Source organism: Chelonia mydas, chromosome 18 (genome assembly GCF_015237465.2).
Source record: "Chelonia mydas isolate rCheMyd1 chromosome 18, rCheMyd1.pri.v2, whole genome shotgun sequence".
Lineage (NCBI taxonomy): Eukaryota > Metazoa > Chordata > Testudines > Cheloniidae > Chelonia > Chelonia mydas.
The window spans coordinates 5,380,863-5,399,543 of NC_051258.2; the positions used below are offsets into that span (position 1 = coordinate 5,380,863).

General features: G+C 53.3%; 2 protein-coding genes across 3 annotated transcripts in view; both read left to right on the plus strand.

The window, feature by feature from the left end:
- The window catches only part of DDI2 (DNA damage inducible 1 homolog 2), a 100,108-nt gene that overhangs the window by 59,926 nt on the left and 21,501 nt on the right, over nt 1-18,681 (plus strand). The gene's annotated exons all lie outside the window — the stretch shown is intronic.
- Nucleotides 9,539-18,681, plus strand: part of PLEKHM2 (pleckstrin homology and RUN domain containing M2) — a 72,403-nt gene continuing 63,260 nt past the window's right edge. For both annotated transcript variants that reach the window (XR_006286506.1, XM_037881053.2), the window contains exon 1: nt 9,539-9,783. Coding sequence is in view for 1 of the 2 variants with exons in the window: in XM_037881053.2 (XP_037736981.1) it covers nt 9,724-9,783 (60 nt within the window). In the remaining variant the exon portion in view is untranslated. The remainder of the gene's footprint in view (nt 9,784-18,681) is intronic.

Consider the following 18,681-nt stretch of genomic DNA (forward strand, 5'->3'; position numbering starts at 1 on the left):
GAGATCGAGGCCCTAGATCTGACCCCGGTCGCCCAGGGGGAGGACGACCTTCTGCCAGCAAACCTCGATTTGGGCGACCTCACTCCACCCCTCTTTTCCCCATGCTCCCTCCCCCTAACTGCTGCTTCTGCTCCCACCTCCGAGGAGCCCCTGGACTCCTCCATCGACCCGGCTGCTGATGGCACCCTGCTGACGACCACCAAGCCTGCTCAGGTGACAGCCGGCGCCACGTGGCCGGGACACGAGGCACCAGGGGCACCCCCCTGTTGGTGCGGAGCAATCGACTTCCTTCCCGGGCGGCGGCCCTACAGAAGATAATCCACCTCCTGATACTGTGGCCACTAAATCCACCATAGAGCCTGCGCCCGGTATCACTGAGAGCTCCCTCCCCACCCCCTTAACCCTCGAGCCTGATCGGGAGGCGCCACCATCCAGCTGCTTGCCTCCCGAAACCCAGAACCTCGCCTCTGCCCCTGCCCCTACCCCTAACCAGTCTACCTCCTGCGATGTTATCACCGCCCCCGGGGCTGTCTCCTTCCCTTTTCCAACCGATGACCCCCAGGGAGCGGCCTTTGTGTTCTCCTGCCCTGACCCATTAGGGGCTGTTATTTTCCCTCCACCGCCCCCTATCGCCCCAGAGCTTGAGGTGGGCCTAGAAGCTCCAGCCCATCAGGCATCCTGTCGGGGGTCCACACCCTGCTTGCCCGTTTTAGTGGGCCACGGGGCTGCACCAAGGGCCCCGCCAGGGAACAACCAGGAAACCGTAACCCCACCCCCCCATGAGCTGCGAGGAGAGCTGCGGAAGTTTTTAGAGGATGTCCGTGGCTCCCGCAACAAGGTACAGCTTGCTCTCCAGCGATGGGGGGACTTTTCTCAAATCCTCCGGGCCACAAGGGCCCTCATAGGGGAAGGTAAAGGGACGGGGAAGCGGGATGCCACGGCCTACTGGCGGGTCCGTGTCTTCCGTGACCAATTACTCACCTACTGGATGGGTCAAGAACTGTTGCGCGGCCCGCTGGGGGATGTGAGCGTCCCTGCCAGTGAGGATCCCCCCCGGCCCTCCCCATGACACCCCTCACCATCGCAACGTTGAACACCCGGGGCTGTAGGATGGCTCTCCGCAGGTCCCAGGTGCTCTCCTTCCTTTGGGAGGGAGGGTACGCTGTGATTTTCCTGCAGGAGACCCATACGGATCCGACCGCCGAAGACAGTTGGTGGCTGGAGTGGGGGGACAGGGTCTACTTTAGCCATTCCACGCTTCGACAGGCTAGAGTGGCGACCCTGTTCTCCCCCAACCTACGGCCCGAGGTGCTAGAGGTCGCCGAGGCCGTGCCGGGTCGCCCGCTGCATCTCCGGGTCTGTATAGAGGGGCTCGTGGTTAACCTCATTAACGTCTATGCCCCAACATCTGGCCCGGAGCAGCTGCAATTCTATCAGCAGGCGTCCACCTTCCTCGGCACCTTAGATTCTCACGAGTGCCTGGTCTTGGGAGGGGATTTTAATACCACCCTCAAGGAGCGAGACTGCTCGGAGACCGAGCAGTGCCCGGCTGCCGTGGACAGCCTCCTGGAGATAGTTGAACATCACTCTCCGGTGGACATCTGGCGCGACCACCACCCGGATGACACTTCCACGTTCACCTTTGTCCTGGTGGAAGCCCATTGGTCGAGCCACTCCCGGTTGGACTGCATTTATTTATCACACTTCCATCTCTCATGAGCCCACTCCTCCAGCATTCGGCTGGCCCCATTTTCTGACCATCACCTAGCCACCGTGACAGCCTCCCTCTGTGTTGAGAGGCCGGGGCCGGCCTATTGGCATTTTAACAACAGCCTGTTGGAGGATGAGGGCTTCGTGACGTCCTTCCGGGAGTTCTGGCTGGCCTCGTGAGGGCAGTGGCGTGCCTTTCCCTCGGCGCGGCGATGGTGGGAACTGGGAAAGGTGCGTGCCCGGCTTTTCTGCCGTGACTACACCCAGGGCAACAGCCGACGGAGAAATGTGGCGATAGAGCAGTTGGAACGGGAGGTCTTAGAGCTGGAGAGGCATCTGGCCGCCAGCCCCGAAGACCCGCTCCTCTGCGGAGTGTGCCGGGAGAAGCGGGAGGAGCTCCGGGCCCTCGAGGACCATGGGGCCCGGGGCACCTTTGTTCGATCCCGCATCCGCCTCCTTCGGGAGATGGATCGCAGCTCCTGCTTCTTCTATGCCCTGGAGAAAACGAGGGGGGCCAAGAAACACATCACCTGCCTCCTAGCAGAAGACGGCACCCCCCTTATGGAACCGGTGGAGATGTGTGGGAGGGCCCGAGCCTTCTACGCAAGTCTTTTCTCCCTGGATCCGACCGACCCTAGCGCTTGCAGAGTGCTTAGGGAGGAGCTCCCTACGGTCAGCACGAGCGACCGAGACCGGCTAGAGTTGCCTCTCACTCTGGCCGAGTTCTCGGAAGCCCTCTGTCGTATGCCCACTAATAAGTCTCCAGGCATGGACGGACTGACCGTGGAGTTCTACCGCGTGTTTTGGGACATCCTCGGCCCAGACCTAGTCACCGTCTGGGCCGAGTCTCTGCAGAGCGGGGTCCTCCCTCTTTCGTGCAGGCGAGCTGTGCTCGCCTTATTGCCGAAGAAGGGGGACCTCCGCGATTTATGAAATTGGTGTCCTGTCTCGCTCCTCAGCACGGACTACAAAATCGTAGCGAAAGCAATCTCGCTCCGGCTAGGGTCTGTGCTGGCGGACGTGATCCACCCAGACCAGACCTACACCGTCCCGGACCGCAGTATCTTGGATAACCTATTTATGGTTCGGGACCTTTTGGAACTCGGGTGTCGAGACGGTCTGTTGTTCGCCCTCCTGTCCCTAGATCAGGAGAAGGCGTTCGATAGGGTGGACCACGGGTACCTCCTGAGCACTCTGCAGGCATTTGGCTTCGGACCCCAGTTTGTGGGTTTTCTCCGGGTGCTGTATGCTTCCGCAGAGTGCCTGGTTAAGCTCAACTGGACCCTGACCGAACCGGTCAGCTTCGGGCAAGGAGTACGGCAGGGGTGCCCCCTCTTGGGCCAGCTGTACGCTCTGGCGATCGAACCCTTCCTCTGTCTCCTCCACAGGAGGTTGACAGGGTTGTTGCTGCGGGAGCCGGAGCTGCAGCTGGTCCTGGCGGCGTACGCTGATGACGTGCTCCTCGTGATCCAGGACACCGGCAACTTGGCGCGGGGGGAGGCTTGCCAGGCCATCTATTCGGCAGCCTCCTCTGCCCGGGTCAACTGGGTCAAGAGCTCTGGCTTGGTGGTAGGAGACTGGCAGCAGGCGAGCTCCCTCCCACCCGCGCTTCAGACCATCCGGTGGAGCGTGGGTCCGCTGCTCTACCTCGGCATTTACCTTTCTGCCACGCATCCCTCTCCACCGGAGAACTGGGAAAACTTAGAGGGCGGGGTGATAGAGCGGCTCCGGAAATGGACGGGACTACTCCAATGTCTCTCCCTCCGAGGGAGAGCGCTGGTGCTTAATCAACTAGTCCTGTCCATGCTCTGGTACCGGCTCAACACCCTGGTCCCAGCCCTGGGTTTCCTGACCAACCTCCGGACATCGATTCTGGGGTTCTTTTGGTCAGGAACGCACTGGGCCACTGTAGGGGTTCTTCATCTACCCCTGAAGGAAGGAGGACAGGGCCTGAAGTGTCTACACACTCAGGTCCGTGTCTTCTGCCTCCAGGCCCTACAGCGGCTCCTCTGTGGTGCAGGCAGTTCGGCGTGGAGCATACTGGCGCACACCATCCTGCGCCGCATCCGAGGGCTCCGATATGACCAGCAGCTCTTTTATCTCCGTCCGGGAGGTCTTCCGCGAGACCTCTCGGGGCTGCCGGTCTTCTACCAGGACCTCCTCCGGACGTGGAAACTGTTTTTAATAACCAGGTCAGTGGCGGCCACCGAGGGGGTAGATCTCCTCGTGGAGCCCCTGCTACACAACCCCCAGCTCCGTGTGCAGGTGGCGGAGTCCCGCTCGGTGCGCCAGAGCTTGATCCTGGCAGAAGTCACGAGAGTCGGAGACCTCCTGGACTACGACCGGGGAGACTGGCTGGATCCCCTGACGCTCACCCGGCACATGGGGCTCTCCAGACCTCGCACCCCCGGCACGTACTTCAGGAGGCGAAGGCCGCTTTGCCGCCCGCTGCTCGAGCTTACCTCGACCGGGTGCTGCTCGAGGGCACACCCCGCCCACCCTCTACCCCAGGCCCGCCGGACCTTTTAATCGGACCCCTGCCCCGCAGACCCAATTGACCCCCTCACCTCTTTACTGCGAGCCGGCGGCATGAACTGCAGCCGGTGTGCTTCCAAACTGCGCCAAGGAAACATCTATACACGCTCGTGCTCCACACCCTTCACGCCCTCACCCTAGTGTCCCGCCCCGACACAAAGTGGCGAGACCTTCTGCCACCTTTGGAGGGTGAGCAGCCCCGGTGGGCCAGCCTATATTCCACCTTGGTTCCGAGGCCCGTCGGGGACATCAGTTGGCGGCTCCTTCATGGAGCTGTGAGCAGGGCACGTATTTGGCACGGTTCACCCCCGTCCTGGATACTTGTCCCTTTTGTGGTGTGAGGGAAAACCCTGGCGCACGTATATTTGGAGTGCGCCAGGCTGCAGCCCCTGTTCCAGCTCCTCATAAATCTCCTATTACGTTTTTGGTTGCATTTTTCCCCTCACCTTTTTATTTATGCACTCCCCATCCGTGGCCTCACAAAGTCGCGGGATCTCCTAGTTAACCTCCTCCTGGCCCTGGCTAAAACGGCCATCTATAAAACCAGAGAGAGGAGGTTGGCCGATGGAGTTTCCTGTGACTGTGGGGCCGTTTTCCAATCCTCGGTCCGTTCACGTAGCCAGGCGGAGTTCCTCTGGGCGGCGTCCAAGGACTCCTTTGATGCTTTTGAGGAGCGGTGGGCGCTGTCCGAGGTTCTCTGCTCGGTGTCCCCATCCGGGTCCCTTTGTCTGACCCTTTGATTGGGGGAGAGAGTAAGGGACCCCAGCCCCAGCTGCTGCGGACACCACCACCTTAGAGGGGTCCTTTCACACGTGGGTGCACATGCCCCTCCCCCCCCGGATTGTCCACCCCACAGCCTGCCCCTCTTTTTGGGTGCTTTCAGAGGAGGGAATTGTTGGTGACACTCGAGCGTGGCGCCAGGTAACTCGAGGGGGTGGAAGACCATGAGAGTCGAGGAAGCCCCCTGCTCTGGGCCCGGGCAAGCTTGAACACTTCCCTCCCCTGAAGCTAATGAGAAAACAATTGTGATTGGTTGCTGTGTTACACATTGCATATGCTGCTGTTTTTACTTTGTAAGCGTGTTATGCAAATAAAAATATCTTTTGCTTCAAAAAAAAAAAAAATTACTCTCCTGTAGCCATCTGGCCCGACCCTGTCACAATGTATACTTTGTGCTTTCAAAAAGCTGAAAACAGATATCAGCCAAATCAGCTGGGAGGAAAAAAGTAATCAGAAAAATGTGAATGATAATTCGAAATTGTTTTTAAGAACATTTTACTAAATGCCTCAAAAGCCACATCAAGGAAGAAGGCCTTATTGGTTTAGAGGGGAGTGAAAGCATATATAAAAAAATTAAAAAATAACAAATGGAAGAAAGGGGAAGTTGAAAGTAATAAATATATTTCAGAAGCTAGAAGTTGTAGAAAATTGATAAGGGAAGCAAAGGAACACAACGAGAAATCTATGGTTGGCATAGTTAAAGACAATAAGAAGGAGTTTTTAAAGTATATTAGGAACAAAAAAAAGGAGTACTTGTGGCACCTTAGAGACTAATCAATTTATTTGAGCATGAGCTTTTGTGAGCTACAGCTCACTTCATCGGATGCATACTGTGGAAACTGCAGAAGACATTATATACACAGAGACCATGAAACAATACCTCCTCCCATCCCACTCTCCTGCTGGTAATAGCTTATCTAAAGTGATCATCAAGTTGGGCCATTTCCAGCACAAATCCAGGTTTTCTCACCCTCCGCCCCTCCCCGCCAAACTCACTCTCCTGCTGGTAATAGCCCATCCAAAGTGACCACTCTCTTCACAATGTGTATGATAATCAAGGTGGGCCATTTCCTGCAGAAATCCAGGTTCTCTCACCCCCCTCCAAAAACCACACACACAAACTCACTCTCCTGCTGGTAATAGCCTATCCAAAGTGACCACTCTCCTTACAACGTGCATGAAAATCAAGGTGGGCCATTTCCAGCACAAATACAGGTTTTCTCACCCCCCCTGCCCTTTTCCCAAAAAACACACACACACAAACTCACTCTCCTGCTGGTAATAGCTCATCCAAAGGGACCACTCTCCCTACAATGTGCATGATAATCAAGGTGGGCCATTTCCAGCACAAATCCAGGTTTTCTCATCCCGCCCCCCAAACACACACACAGACTCACTCTCCTGCTGGCAATAGCTCATCCAAACTGACCACTCTCCCCACAATGTGCATGACAATCAAGGTGGGCCATTTCCAGCATAAATCCAAGTTTAACCAGAACGTCTGGGGGGAGGGGGGTAGGAAAAAACAAGGGGAAATAGGCTACCTTGCATAATGACTTAGCCACTCCCAGTCTCTATTTAAGCCTAAATTAATAGTATCCAATTTGCAAATGAATTCCAATTCAGCAGTTTCTCGCTGGAGTCTGGATTTGAAGTTTTTTTGTTGTAAGATAGCGACCTTCATGTCTGTGATTGCGTGACCAGAGAGATTGAAGTGTTCTCCGACTGGTTTATGAATGTTATAATTCTTGACATCTGATTTGTGTCCATTTATTCTTTTACGTAGAGACTGTCCAGTTTGACCAATGTACATGGCAGAGGGACATTGCTGGCACATGATGGCATATATCACATTGGTGGATGTGCAGGTGAACGAGCCTCTGATAGTGTGGCTGATGTTATTAGGCCCTGTGATGGTGTCCCCTGAATAGATATGTGGGCACAGTTGGCAACGGGTTTTGTTGCAAGGATAGGTTCCTGGGTTAGTGGTTCTGTTGTGTGGTATGTGGTTGTTGGTGAGTATTTGCTTCAGGTTGGGGGGCTGTCTGTAGGAAGGACTGGCCTGTCTCCCAAGATTTGTGAGAGTGTTGGGTCATCCTTCAGGATAGGTTGTAGATCCTTAATAATGCGTTGGAGGGGTTTTAGTTGGGGGCTGAAGGTGACGGCTAGTGGCGTTCTGTTATTTTCTTTGTTAGGCCTGTCCTGTAGTAGGTGACTTCTGGGAACTCTTCTGGCTCTATCAATCTGTTTCTTCACTTCCGCAGGTGGGTATTGTAGTTGTAAGAATGCTTGATAGAGATCTTGTAGGTGTTTGTCTCTGTCTGAGGGGTTGGAGCAAATGCGGTTGTATCGCAGAGCTTGGCTGTAGACGATGGATCGTGTGGTGTGGTCAGGGTGAAAGCTGGAGGCATGTAGGTAGGAATAGTGGTCAGTAGGTTTCCGGTATAGGGTGATGTTTATGTGACCATTGTTTATTAGCACTGTAGTGTCCAGGAAGTTGATCTCTTGTGTGGACTGGAACAAAAAAGAATCCTGGCAATGGTGTTGGTCCATTACCAGATGGAAATGGTAGATTTATCAATAACAATGCAGAAAAGGCAGAGGTGTCCAATAAATCGTAATGTTCTGTATTTTGGGAGGACATGGATTATGTAGTCTATCATATAATGATAATAACACTCTTTCCATTCCACTGGTATCTCAGGAGGTTGTTAAACAGCAACCACTAAAGTTAAACATTTTTAAATCTGCAGGTCCAGATAACTTGCACCTAAGAGTTTTAAAAGAGCTGTCTGAGGCGCCCACTGAGCCATTACTGTTGATTTTAAATAAGTCTTGGAACACAGGGGAAGTTCCAGAAGACTGGATGAAAGCAAATGCTGTGTTCATATTTAAAAATGATAAATGGGATGACCCATATAGGCCTATCAGTCTGACATGGCTCCTGCTCAAGATAATGTAGCAGCTGACATGGGACTCAATTAATAAAGAATTAAAGGAGGGTAATTAATTAATGCCCCATCAACATGGGTTTATGGAAAATAGAACCTGCCAAACTAACTTGATTTTTTTATGAGATTACAAATTTGGTAACGCGTTTGCCTTGGTACTGCATGACATTTTTATTTAAATGATATAATGATATAAAATGATATAAAATTAACATTAAATGAATAACAGAATGATATAAAATTAACATTAAATGAATTGAATGGTAACTACGTGAAAGGTCTCAAAATGTAACTGACAATGGGGAATCATCAGCAAGCAGGTGGGTTTCTCAAAGAGTCCAGCAAGGATCTATTCTTGGCTCTATGCTATTTAACATTCAATGTCCTGGACGAAAACACAAAATCAGCACTAATAAAATTTGTAGCTGACACAAAAATTGGGGGAATAGTAAATAATGAAGAGCACAGATCACTAAAACAATAATAAATTGGGTGCAAGCAAACAATATGCATTTTAATATAGCTAAATGTAAATGTATACATCTAGGGAGCAAGAATGTCAGCCACACTTACAGGATGGGGGACTCTGGGAAGCCGTGAGTCTGAAAGAGTTGGAGATCATGGTAGATAATCTGCTGAACATGAGCTCCCAGTGCCCAAAAGGGCTAAGGTTACCCTTGGATACATAAACAAGGGAATCCGAAGTAGAGGTAGAGAAGTTATTTTACCTCTGCATTTGGCACTGGTGTGACCACTGCTGGAATATTGTGTCCCGTTCTGGTGTCCGCAATTCAAGGAGGATGTTGATAAATGGGAAAGGTTTGAGAGAAGAGCCACAATAATTATTAAAGGATTAGAACATATGCCTCACAGTTAAGGCTAAGATTTTTCACGGTTCTTTTTAGTAAAAGTCACAAACAGGTCAGGGGCAATAAACAAAAATTCACGGCGCCCCAGTGACTTGTCCGTTAGGGTACTAAAAACGCGGCCCCCCACCAAGCCCTGCACCACACAGGGCCAGGGTGCGCGGCCCCCACCAAGCCCGGGGTGCAGCGGGGAGGGATCGCACGGCCCCGGCTGCAGCCCCCGCGGGAAGCCGAGGGGCCTGGTTCGGACCCCCAGTTGCAGGGCAGGGGGGCACAGTCCTGCCTCCTGCTGAAGCCCTAGAAATCAGGAAATCTGCGACCCCCCGTGACTAAACCGCCGCCGCCCGGCGGCCGAGCTCCCGGAGTCGCTCTCTTTAGCGAGCAAAGGCGGGCAGCCCCCCGACCCTAGGGGGTTTCGCGGCTGGGTGTGTGAGGAGCCGGCCGGGGCGAGCATGGGCCGCGCCAGGCGGAGGATAACGCCAAGGGGCCAGGGAAGCGGGGCCCGTCCCGGCGGGACGCCCGGAGCCCGGGGGCAGCAGGGGGCCGAGGCCAGGCCCGGGGCTCCCCGCTCCCCGGCAGGGGGCTGGCTCCGGCTCCGGCTCCGGCTCTGCCTAGGAAAAGCCGCCGCCTCCCGCGCCGCGTCTCCCCGCCCGCCCCCGTCACGAGTGCGGCCGCGGCGCTGCGCCGCCTCCCCTGCGCCGGCCGGGCTCCCCGCACAGGGCGGCGCGGCCGGGGCGCAGCGCAGGGCCGGGCGGGGAGCGGGGCAGGGCCCCCGAGTCGGCAGGACGGAGCCCCCGGGCGCCTGGCGGGCGGGCGGCGGCAATCCGCTGAGGCCGCCGGGCCGGCGCGGGAGGAAGCGAGCGGCCGCCGGGGGCAGTGCCATGGAGCCCGGGGAGGTGAAGGACCGGATCCTGGAGAACATCTCCCTGTCCGTCAAGAAGGTGAGAGCGGCCGGGCCGGGGCCTCGTCTCCCCCGGCATCCCGGGCCGCTGACCCCCGGCCTGCGCCGCCCTGCCCGGGGTCCCTGGGGCCCTGTCCCTGCCCTGCCCGGCGTCCCTGGGCCGCTGTCCCTGCCCTGCCCGGCGTCCCTGGGCCGCTGTCCCTGCCCTGCCCGGGGTCCCTGGGCCGCTGTCCCTGCCCTGCCCGGGGTCCCTGGGGCCCTGTCCCTGCCCTGCCCGGCGTCCCTGGGCCGCTGTCCCTGCCCTGCCCAGGGTCCCTGGGGCCCTGTCCCTGCCCTGCCCGGCGTCCCTGGGCCGCTGTCCCTGCCCTGCCCGGGGTCCCTGCGGCCCTGCCCCCGCCCAGTGCCGTCTGCAGGCCCAGCTGGGCTACAGCACAGAGTCTGGTGGGTCAGCTTCGCCCACCCATCGCTGCCCCTCACCATCCCCAAGCCGTTTTTTCTCCATATCTAGATGTTGTTTACATTGGGGCTGGGTTGGTCTTTTCCAGATTTCCCCAGTGTGCAGCTGCATCATTAGTACCGGCTGTGGGGGAGCTGGTGTAGGCAGGACTTCCCCGGTCATCCGTGGTGGTAATGTCCTGCTCTGCGCAGGTGGAGAGGTTGTTAAACGCAGACAAGCGCACTAGGACTCCCGCCGGTGGTGCTGGCCACAGTGGAAATAATTCCCAAACCAACACCCCCGTGTCAACCCAGCCTTGACGTGCGCAAGTTCTAACAAACCAACCACAATCAAATAGCAAAAGTCCCAACTTGGGCTACAACTCAGCCCTCTAGCCACTGCATATGGAGCTCTAGTTCCTCCAAGGCATCACTCTCCTTTAGTTATTGGGTAGCTATTTTTACAGAGCTTCCTGAATTCACTGGTGTCTGACTTTGGCCCTCAGTCTCCAGCCTTCCTGTTTTACTCCACAGTGTACATTAGTGTGAGATCAGAACAGCTAGTTAATTCCCTGCCTGCTGGAAATCAGGTAGCACCCTTCTAGACCCTGACAAAGCCCACACAGAGATCTGAAAATTCACCTTAAGCCTGACCTCCATCATCCTCTGCTCTTCTAGTCCTGGTCTTTCCTGAACAAGGCTGCTAATCATTCTGAATTGTCATACTGTGTAGAATGGGTTTTAATATCTGTAAGAGAGTATTGGATCTCTGGTTTCAAAACCACTCTGAGCCCTCTAGCCGCACAGAAAGCTTACTTTAATATTTGCCACCAGTTTGATTTACACAAAATAGCCAGGACTACACCAAACACGCAAAGGCTGAAACAAACGATGAGTAGGAGGGAGGGAAAGCAGCAGTGACGTCTAGGGCCAATAGCGCCAATGCCTGTTGCTGCTGCTCCTCATAACTTCCTAAGCAACAACTGGAAATTGACCTGATGCGTCTTAGTTTTACTGCTTCCTACAGGTTCTGAATAGCAACAGTGAATCGTGACCAGATTTTTGTCAGCTTCACGTTGCTTCACATTGGGAAACCATGGGGCAAGGGCGGAGACACTGGAGATTCTGTGCTGCTGACTGGGACGTCCTGCATCAGGGCACATTCAGTGTGTTACCTTCACAACCATAAGGGCTAGAAAAATAGGGCTTGATTCAGATTTTATACTAGTGTTACTTCCTTGCCTTCAATGGACTTTTGAGTTTCTCTGGTATGAGATCAGAACCAGCCCCTCGGGCTTTTTCAGGATGAAAGTAGCCAGTAAATTGTACCGAAATTGGTATTGGAAGCCTGTTCATTTACCTGGGAGAACATCCCACTGGCAAGTGGATTTGTCAAGCCCTGGAAAGGAGGCAAGGATACTTCTTTACTCCCCGCCCCCTCAATGAAGTAATTAATGATCATGTGCCAGAGTATAATCAGTAGGTGAAAAATGTAAGGGAGTCAGCTTGACTGGAAAGAGTAATTTAAAAAGTTACAGATCATTTAAGAAAAGTGACAGAAAATAGACCAGTGGATCACAAGAAGGACCTTGTTAAACTACCTTTTGAAAATCCTGGTGGAAGAAGGTTAATTTGCCAAGATGAGTTGTGTATCTTAGGTATGTAAAATGAGGGGGGAAATACCACAATGACACAATACCACACTTGTTTGAATGATCAGGCATGGCCATTGTTGGTGTATTTCGCCTGCCAATTCTGCATCATTAAAGGCCATGAGAGTTTTACTGTTGACTGCAATGGCACAGGCTCGAGCCCCAAACGTACAGAAGTATGGGCAGAAATTCGGAGTTAAAGAAATCTAAATTGTCGGCTTCATCCTGAGGAGTGCCAAGTGCCCTTGACTCCCACTGACTGCATTAAGAGTTGAGAGGGCTCAGCGCTGGCAGAATAGGCCCCCACTTGCTGTAACTGGAGCAAAACTGCTGTATGTATGACCTTTCTCCTTAATCAGCTCTGTACGGGTATTGTCTTTGGGAGTATAGAATTGTCTGCTGTTTCAAGTCAAATATCGGGGGGAATTGTGAGTGATGGGTTGATTTACTGTCTGTAGTTTGTCAGCTCTGTCTTCCCTATTAGATACCAGTTCATTCAAAGGAAGATAGGTTAGCTTTTCTGGAGATTATTTGCACAGCTTAGTGATATGGATTTCATTGTTTCTCTTTAGCTGCTCCTGCTTCTCTCCCTAACACCTGGCAGGCCCCAGAAGGCATGTGCACCCCACTTCCAGCTTATAGGGCCGTGCTCAAAAAAGGAATTATGTTAATTGTGGCAATTTATGGATGATTGTTTTTTAAAATGAATATAGGGCTTGCCAAAGGCACAAGACCGTCACTGCCGGGATCTGAAGATCTCTGCACAGCCATGTGCAGTCAGTGACACCATAAGCTTTCCACACTAGGTGCCTTAACCCTGGGATAGGTGGGGCACTTTTAGAGGTGACAGAGCAGATCAGTCTTTGGTTTCTCTGTAGAAATTATCACTCTGCCATGGTAATCATATGTACTGCTGTAGGCTGGGGGCACTGGATGGAGATCACCAATTAGGTACACACAGTACAATAACAAATGAACACAGTATAAATGCATAGATTTCATATATGCTCCTGACCAATCCTCAGCTGGTAGCCGCATGCAATCAGTGATGGCCTTGGTCACATTCAAACTAGTGACCCAAATGTCTCCCATTATCAGACTTCTGTGCCATCCGGGTAGCTGCAGGCTCCATTGCAAAGGAGGAATTTGTTATCTGCCTGGCTCAAACTCGGTGCCAGGATGTGGATTCCCAGTGCTGCCAATTTCAAAAGTTAAAAAATCCTGAGCAAGGCCCCAAATCGTGGTTTTTGTTCATCTCCAGGCGTGGTGTGACAATGGCAGGGTTGCCTACTCTTGCCGATTCATAACGTGGATCTGGCCTCTGCTGCAGGAGCTCTCACTGAAAGACCCACCTGAGATCAGATCACACCACTTTACACAAAGTGCTGCCTGATGGTGCAGGGGGCTTCCCGCTGTTCTCCAAGCTCCCAAACTGCCCATTTTTAATTCTGTCCCCTCAAGCCCTCTGTCAATTCTCTGCCCCTCAGCCCCGCATCAGTTGAGTCTCTGCCACACATCTGCCCCAGACCTACATTGACTCAGCACCCCCTCCAAGCCCCACATCTACCCCTTCCCCCCAGCAGTCCTGCTCCTCCTGCAGCTGTGGAGGCTTTTCACCCTCAGGGCTTGGGAGAAGGGTGAGCGGGGAGGGAGAAGAGCAGCTTCAGTGGTTCTTCACCCCTCCACCAGGCTTTGGGACCAGCTCCCGTGTGTTCTTCTCCTTCTCCCAGGCCTGATGTTCTCCGGTGTGTTCTTCTCCTTCTCCCAGGCCTGGTGTTCTCCAGTGTGGTGTTCTCCTTCTCCCAGGTCTGGTGTTGAAGGGACAGAGAGGAGGAGGAAAGATCAGCTGACTCATTTTTCAGTGATATCATGAGAACTGGAACCCACCCTTGAAGGGAGGGCAGCGGAGTGAGATGGCTCAGCGTGCCAGCCTCCATTGCTTATGCTCTCCTTTCTGGAGGGCCCGTTCTAGCACAGACTCATTCCTCCCGGTTACATGACGGATGATTGATTTCACTGACCGAATGTCCCATACCATTTGAAGGTTAATGACTGTCTGGAATCTGCCTAGAATTGACATTGTTCATCACCTGTATTTTGACAAATGCTGTCTCAGGAGCGGGTGGGGGAGGTTCTGTGGCCTGCAGGGTGCAGGAGGTCAGACTAGGCCAGTGGTTTTCAAACTGCGGGTCGCAACCCAGTACCGGGTCGCAGAATGGAAAGCCCTGAGTCACGGCGGCTCTGGTCAGCACTGCTGACCAGGCCGTTAAAAGGCCCATTGGCGGTGGTGCCCGGCTAAGGCAGGCTAGTCCCTACCTGTTCTGACACTGCACTGCGCCCTGGAAGCAGCCAGCAGCAGGTCCGGTTCCTAGGCTGGGGGGCCATGAGGCCAGCTAATGGGAGCTGGGGGCCGGTGCCTGCAGGCGAGAGCCGCACGGAGCCGCTTGCGTGCCTTGGTCTAGGAGCCAGACCAGCTGCTGGCTGCTTCTGTGGTACAGCGCAGTCTGCAGTGCAGGACAGGCAGGAAGCCTGCCTTAGCGCCATCGCTGGGTGCCGCTGACCGGGAGCCGCCGGAGGTAAGCCCGCACCCCCATCCCCGGCCCCAGCCCAAAGCCTGCACCCAGAGCCCTGACCCCCTCCCGCGCCCCAGCAGAGAGCCCCCTGCACCCCCACCCTCTGCCACACCCCAGACCCCTCATCCTCAGCTCCATTGGGTCACGGACATCAACACTTTTCTTCAACTGGGTCGCCAGAAAAACAGTTTGAAAACCCCTGGACTCGATGATTGTGATGGTCCCTTCTGACCTTAAAGTCTGTGAGTCTATGAATCCTCAGCACTTGCTATGCATTTGCCTTTGTACTGGCCACAGTGCGACTTTGCTGTGGCTTTTACTAGCCCTGCAAATGCAGAACAGCCTCGGCAGCCCCATGTGTGATCCGTGCCTCTGACAGGCCAGCTCAGAAAGGGCTGGGGCTTTTTAAAACCTCTTCAGTTGAGACATTTTGTTGTCTTATGGTAATAATCTACGGATAGCAAAGCAAATGTCACAAACCAAGCGCTCTGATCCCTTCCGCTCATGCTGTTGACCTTGGGAACTAGTATTTTTCTGTATTATACCAAGAATCCTCTACAATACTAACAAGAGTCATTGAGAGTGATTTACACCTCGTTATGATGCAAATGCTTTCTTCAGCCGTTTTTGTGTTCCCCTGATCCTGCACCAGCTGTGTGTTGGCCCAGTCCCCTTAGTTAAAACACCTGGAGGGGTTGCTAATTGTGCAGTCGGAAGGGAGTGTAAATAGGACCACATCCCCTCTCCTCTGGTACTGTCCCCTATGCTGGCTGCTAAACCAGCTATATGTCACCAGAGGATCCTGCTGCACTGGGGTGATACTCTCATGGCAAGATACACAGCCATTTTGTGCCAGTGGAGTGGTGTGAAACAGCTGAAACACAGCTAAGGAATGGGGCCTCTGAGTCCTTCATCAAGGATAACTTCTGATGTATACAGTCATTAATGTTATTAACGTGTCTATCCAGCTAACCATGATTAATGTTGGAAAACAAATAAGAAATAACACATGGTTCCCATCATTCTCAATAGGTGTTGTGGAAGGAGAAATATTCCAGGAGAACCTCTTAGTGCAGGTATAACCCAGGGGTTCTTAAGCTTTCTGAAGCCAAAGGCAGCTTGTTAAAAAAAAAGTTGGACAATAATTGATGACAAATGCGCTTACAGATTAGCCATGAATATATGGGGACGGTTCAGATACTTTATGTACTCCTTCTAGAAAGTCTCACCGATCCCTAGGGGTGGGAACATGCTCCCCAAAGCTTGAGAACTTCTCTTCCAGTCATCCTCCAAGGGCATTTACAGGCTTCTAGTATTTGTTTGAAGGTTCAGTCAGGAAGACCATCTGCTAATAATAATAATATAATTCAACACAGATTGCTAAAAGCAAAACTTAGCAAAGAATCGCCGTTTATTTCTTCCAAGTATATTTGTCATTTCAGGCATTCTCTTTTGAAATATCTACTGCCGTGTCCTGATGCAGAGGTGAAGTTGTAATCAGGCTGATCTTTCAGTCACAAGTGGGTTAAATTATACAGGCATCTGAAATGAAGCCTACTCACTGTATCTGCTAGAGACCGTTTGGAAGCTCATGTGAACATCTGCTAGTGGAGAAAGCAGCAATGGTATTTTGAACCTTTACACTCGTTCTCCAGACTGCTGGTGCAAACCCTTTCACATGGTGGGAATGGCTTGTAAGGTGGAATTGTAACTGTGGTGCTGTGAATCTGATACAGTGACTGGTAATTGACATCCTTTGGTCTCACTGCCTCTGATCTACCATGGCCCCTAAGCATGATGCCGCTGGTCAGCAGTCTTCAGAGTAATGGAGAATGGAAACCCATTGTCTGGGATAAAGGAATAACAGTTGAACAGCAAGCTCTTGGCATTCCTTAGCTGTTTCTTATTCATTTTAGATTCAGTCCAGGATATATCACCAGGCAGATTCAGACAAACTGGAGGGAATTCAGAGAAGAGCAACAAAAATAATCAAGGTTACAGAGTAGCAGCCGTGTTAGTCTGTATCCGTAAAAAGAAAAGGAGGACTTGTGGCACCTTAGAGACTAACAAATTTATTAGAGCATAAGCTTTCGTGAGCTACAGCTCACTTCATCGGATGCATGCAGTGGAAAATATAGTGGGGAGATTTTATATACACAGAGAACATGAAACAATGGATGTTACCATACACACTGTAACGAGAGTGATCAGGTAAGGTGAGCTATTACCAGCAGGACAGCGGGGGAGGGGAGACCTTTTGTAGTGATAATCAAGGTGGGCCATTTCCAGCAGTTTAGTGTCTTTCTCCCCCCAACCTCCACCCCGCTCTCCTGTTGGTAATAGCTCACCTTTCCTGATCACTCTTGTTACAGTCTGTGTGGTAACACCCATTGTTTCATGTTCTCTGTGTATATAAAATCTCCCCACTATATTTTCCACTGCATGCATCCGATGAAGTGAGCTGTAGCTCACGAAAGCTTATGCTCTAATAAATTTGTTAGTCTCTAAGGTGCCACAAGTCCTCCTTTTCTTTTTAAAAATAATCAAGAGGTCTGTAGAGATTGACCTGTGAGGTGATGTTAAAAGTGCTTAAATGGCTAAGTGATGGCTAATGAGGGGAACTTTGAAGGAAGCAGACACCAAGATGTAGAAGAATTACTACTTGGTGTGACAGACAGGGGCGTGACTAGGAATAGTGGAATGAAATTGAGAGAGAGAAACCATATCTAGCTGCTGGGATTCTGTGAAAGATTGACGAAAAATCAAAGGCTGCTTCTTTCTGTAAAGAGAGAGACATGTTAGTACCTACATGATTTGCAGAAGCCGGATTTTTAGCCATCTTGATGTTGATCAGATTTCTTTGTTGTAGAGTTTTCCTAGATAGCAGACTCCTGAAAACCAGTTAGCTTGCTCTTCCTGTAGTGATTTCCAACCTTGCTTGTTTTTTTCTCCCACGGAATCTGTGCCTCTGTTGTGCTGAAGAACTTGTGACCTGTAGTGCCTTTTTCTGTAACATCGGAAACACTCTCCCTTGCAGTCATGTGCCACCCCTAAATCTTGATCATCTGTGTCTGACAAGCTGTACCAATAGCAGGCTGTTCAGACCTGGCTGTCAAGACTAGGGTGTGTTTCAGGCCTTAATTAAGATGCCAACCGTGTGTGCAATGACCAGTTAAGAGGCTGCTGTCTATTACAGGGGTTGGCAACCTATGGCACGTGTGCCAAAGACAGCCCGAGAGCCAATTTTTAATGGCACGCTGCTGTCTGCCGGGGACAGCAACGTGCAATTAAAAATCCTGCCCGGCCCACTCTTCTCCACCACCGCTCTCTCCTTGCAGGGCAGGCAAGCTTCCCCCTCCCCCCGCCTCTTCCCCCAGTGTGCAAGGTTCCTGCCCTCCTTCTCTCCCTCCCTGCGCCGATCAGCTGACGGCCCTTGCTACAGAGGGGAAGAGGGAAAAGCAGAGCCGCAACGCGCTCTCTGCTCCGGGGACGTTGGGGAAGGGGGTGGAATCGGCATATACCCTCCAGCCCCCTGCCATGAGCCACGCAGGGCAGGGGGCTGGGAGCACCCCCACGACCCCAGCCCACACCCCCAGCCCTCTGCCCTGACCCCTGCACCTCCCTCACACACCCCCAGCCCTCTGCCCTCACCCCTGCGCCCCCCACACACCCCAGCCCCGTGCCCTGACTCCGGCACCCCCCACACATACCCCATGCCCTGACTCTTGCACCCCCACATCCACACCCCCACCCCCACCCTGAGCACCGAACGGGAGCTCCTGCACACACACACCTACATTCCCACCTACACCCCTCGCACCAAATGGGAGCTGCCCAGGTAAGCGCTCCACACCCAAACCTCCTGCCCCAACCCTGAGCCCCGTCCCTCATTCTAGCTCCTGGCCACACCTGCACCCCAACCCCCAGCCTGCTCCTTCACCCCCAGCCCTGTTCTCAGTGCACTCCCACCCTCATCTTAGGGCAGAGAGAGGGAGAGAATGGGCCAGAACCAGGGAGAAAGTAGGTGCCTACTCTATGTGGGCAGGGCCGGGACCCCAGACTGGCAGCGGGCTGAGTGGGGCCGGCAGCTGGGACCCTGGGTGGCAGGAGCCGGCGGACGGAACCCCAGACTGGCAGCGGGCTGAGCCGCTCAGCCCACTGCTGGTCTGGGGTCCCGGCCGCCACCCCTGCTCAGCCCACTGCCGGTCTGGGGTTCTGGCTGCCGGCACCGCTCAGCCCGCTGCCAGTCTGGGGTTCTGGCTGCCGGCCCCTTGCCAG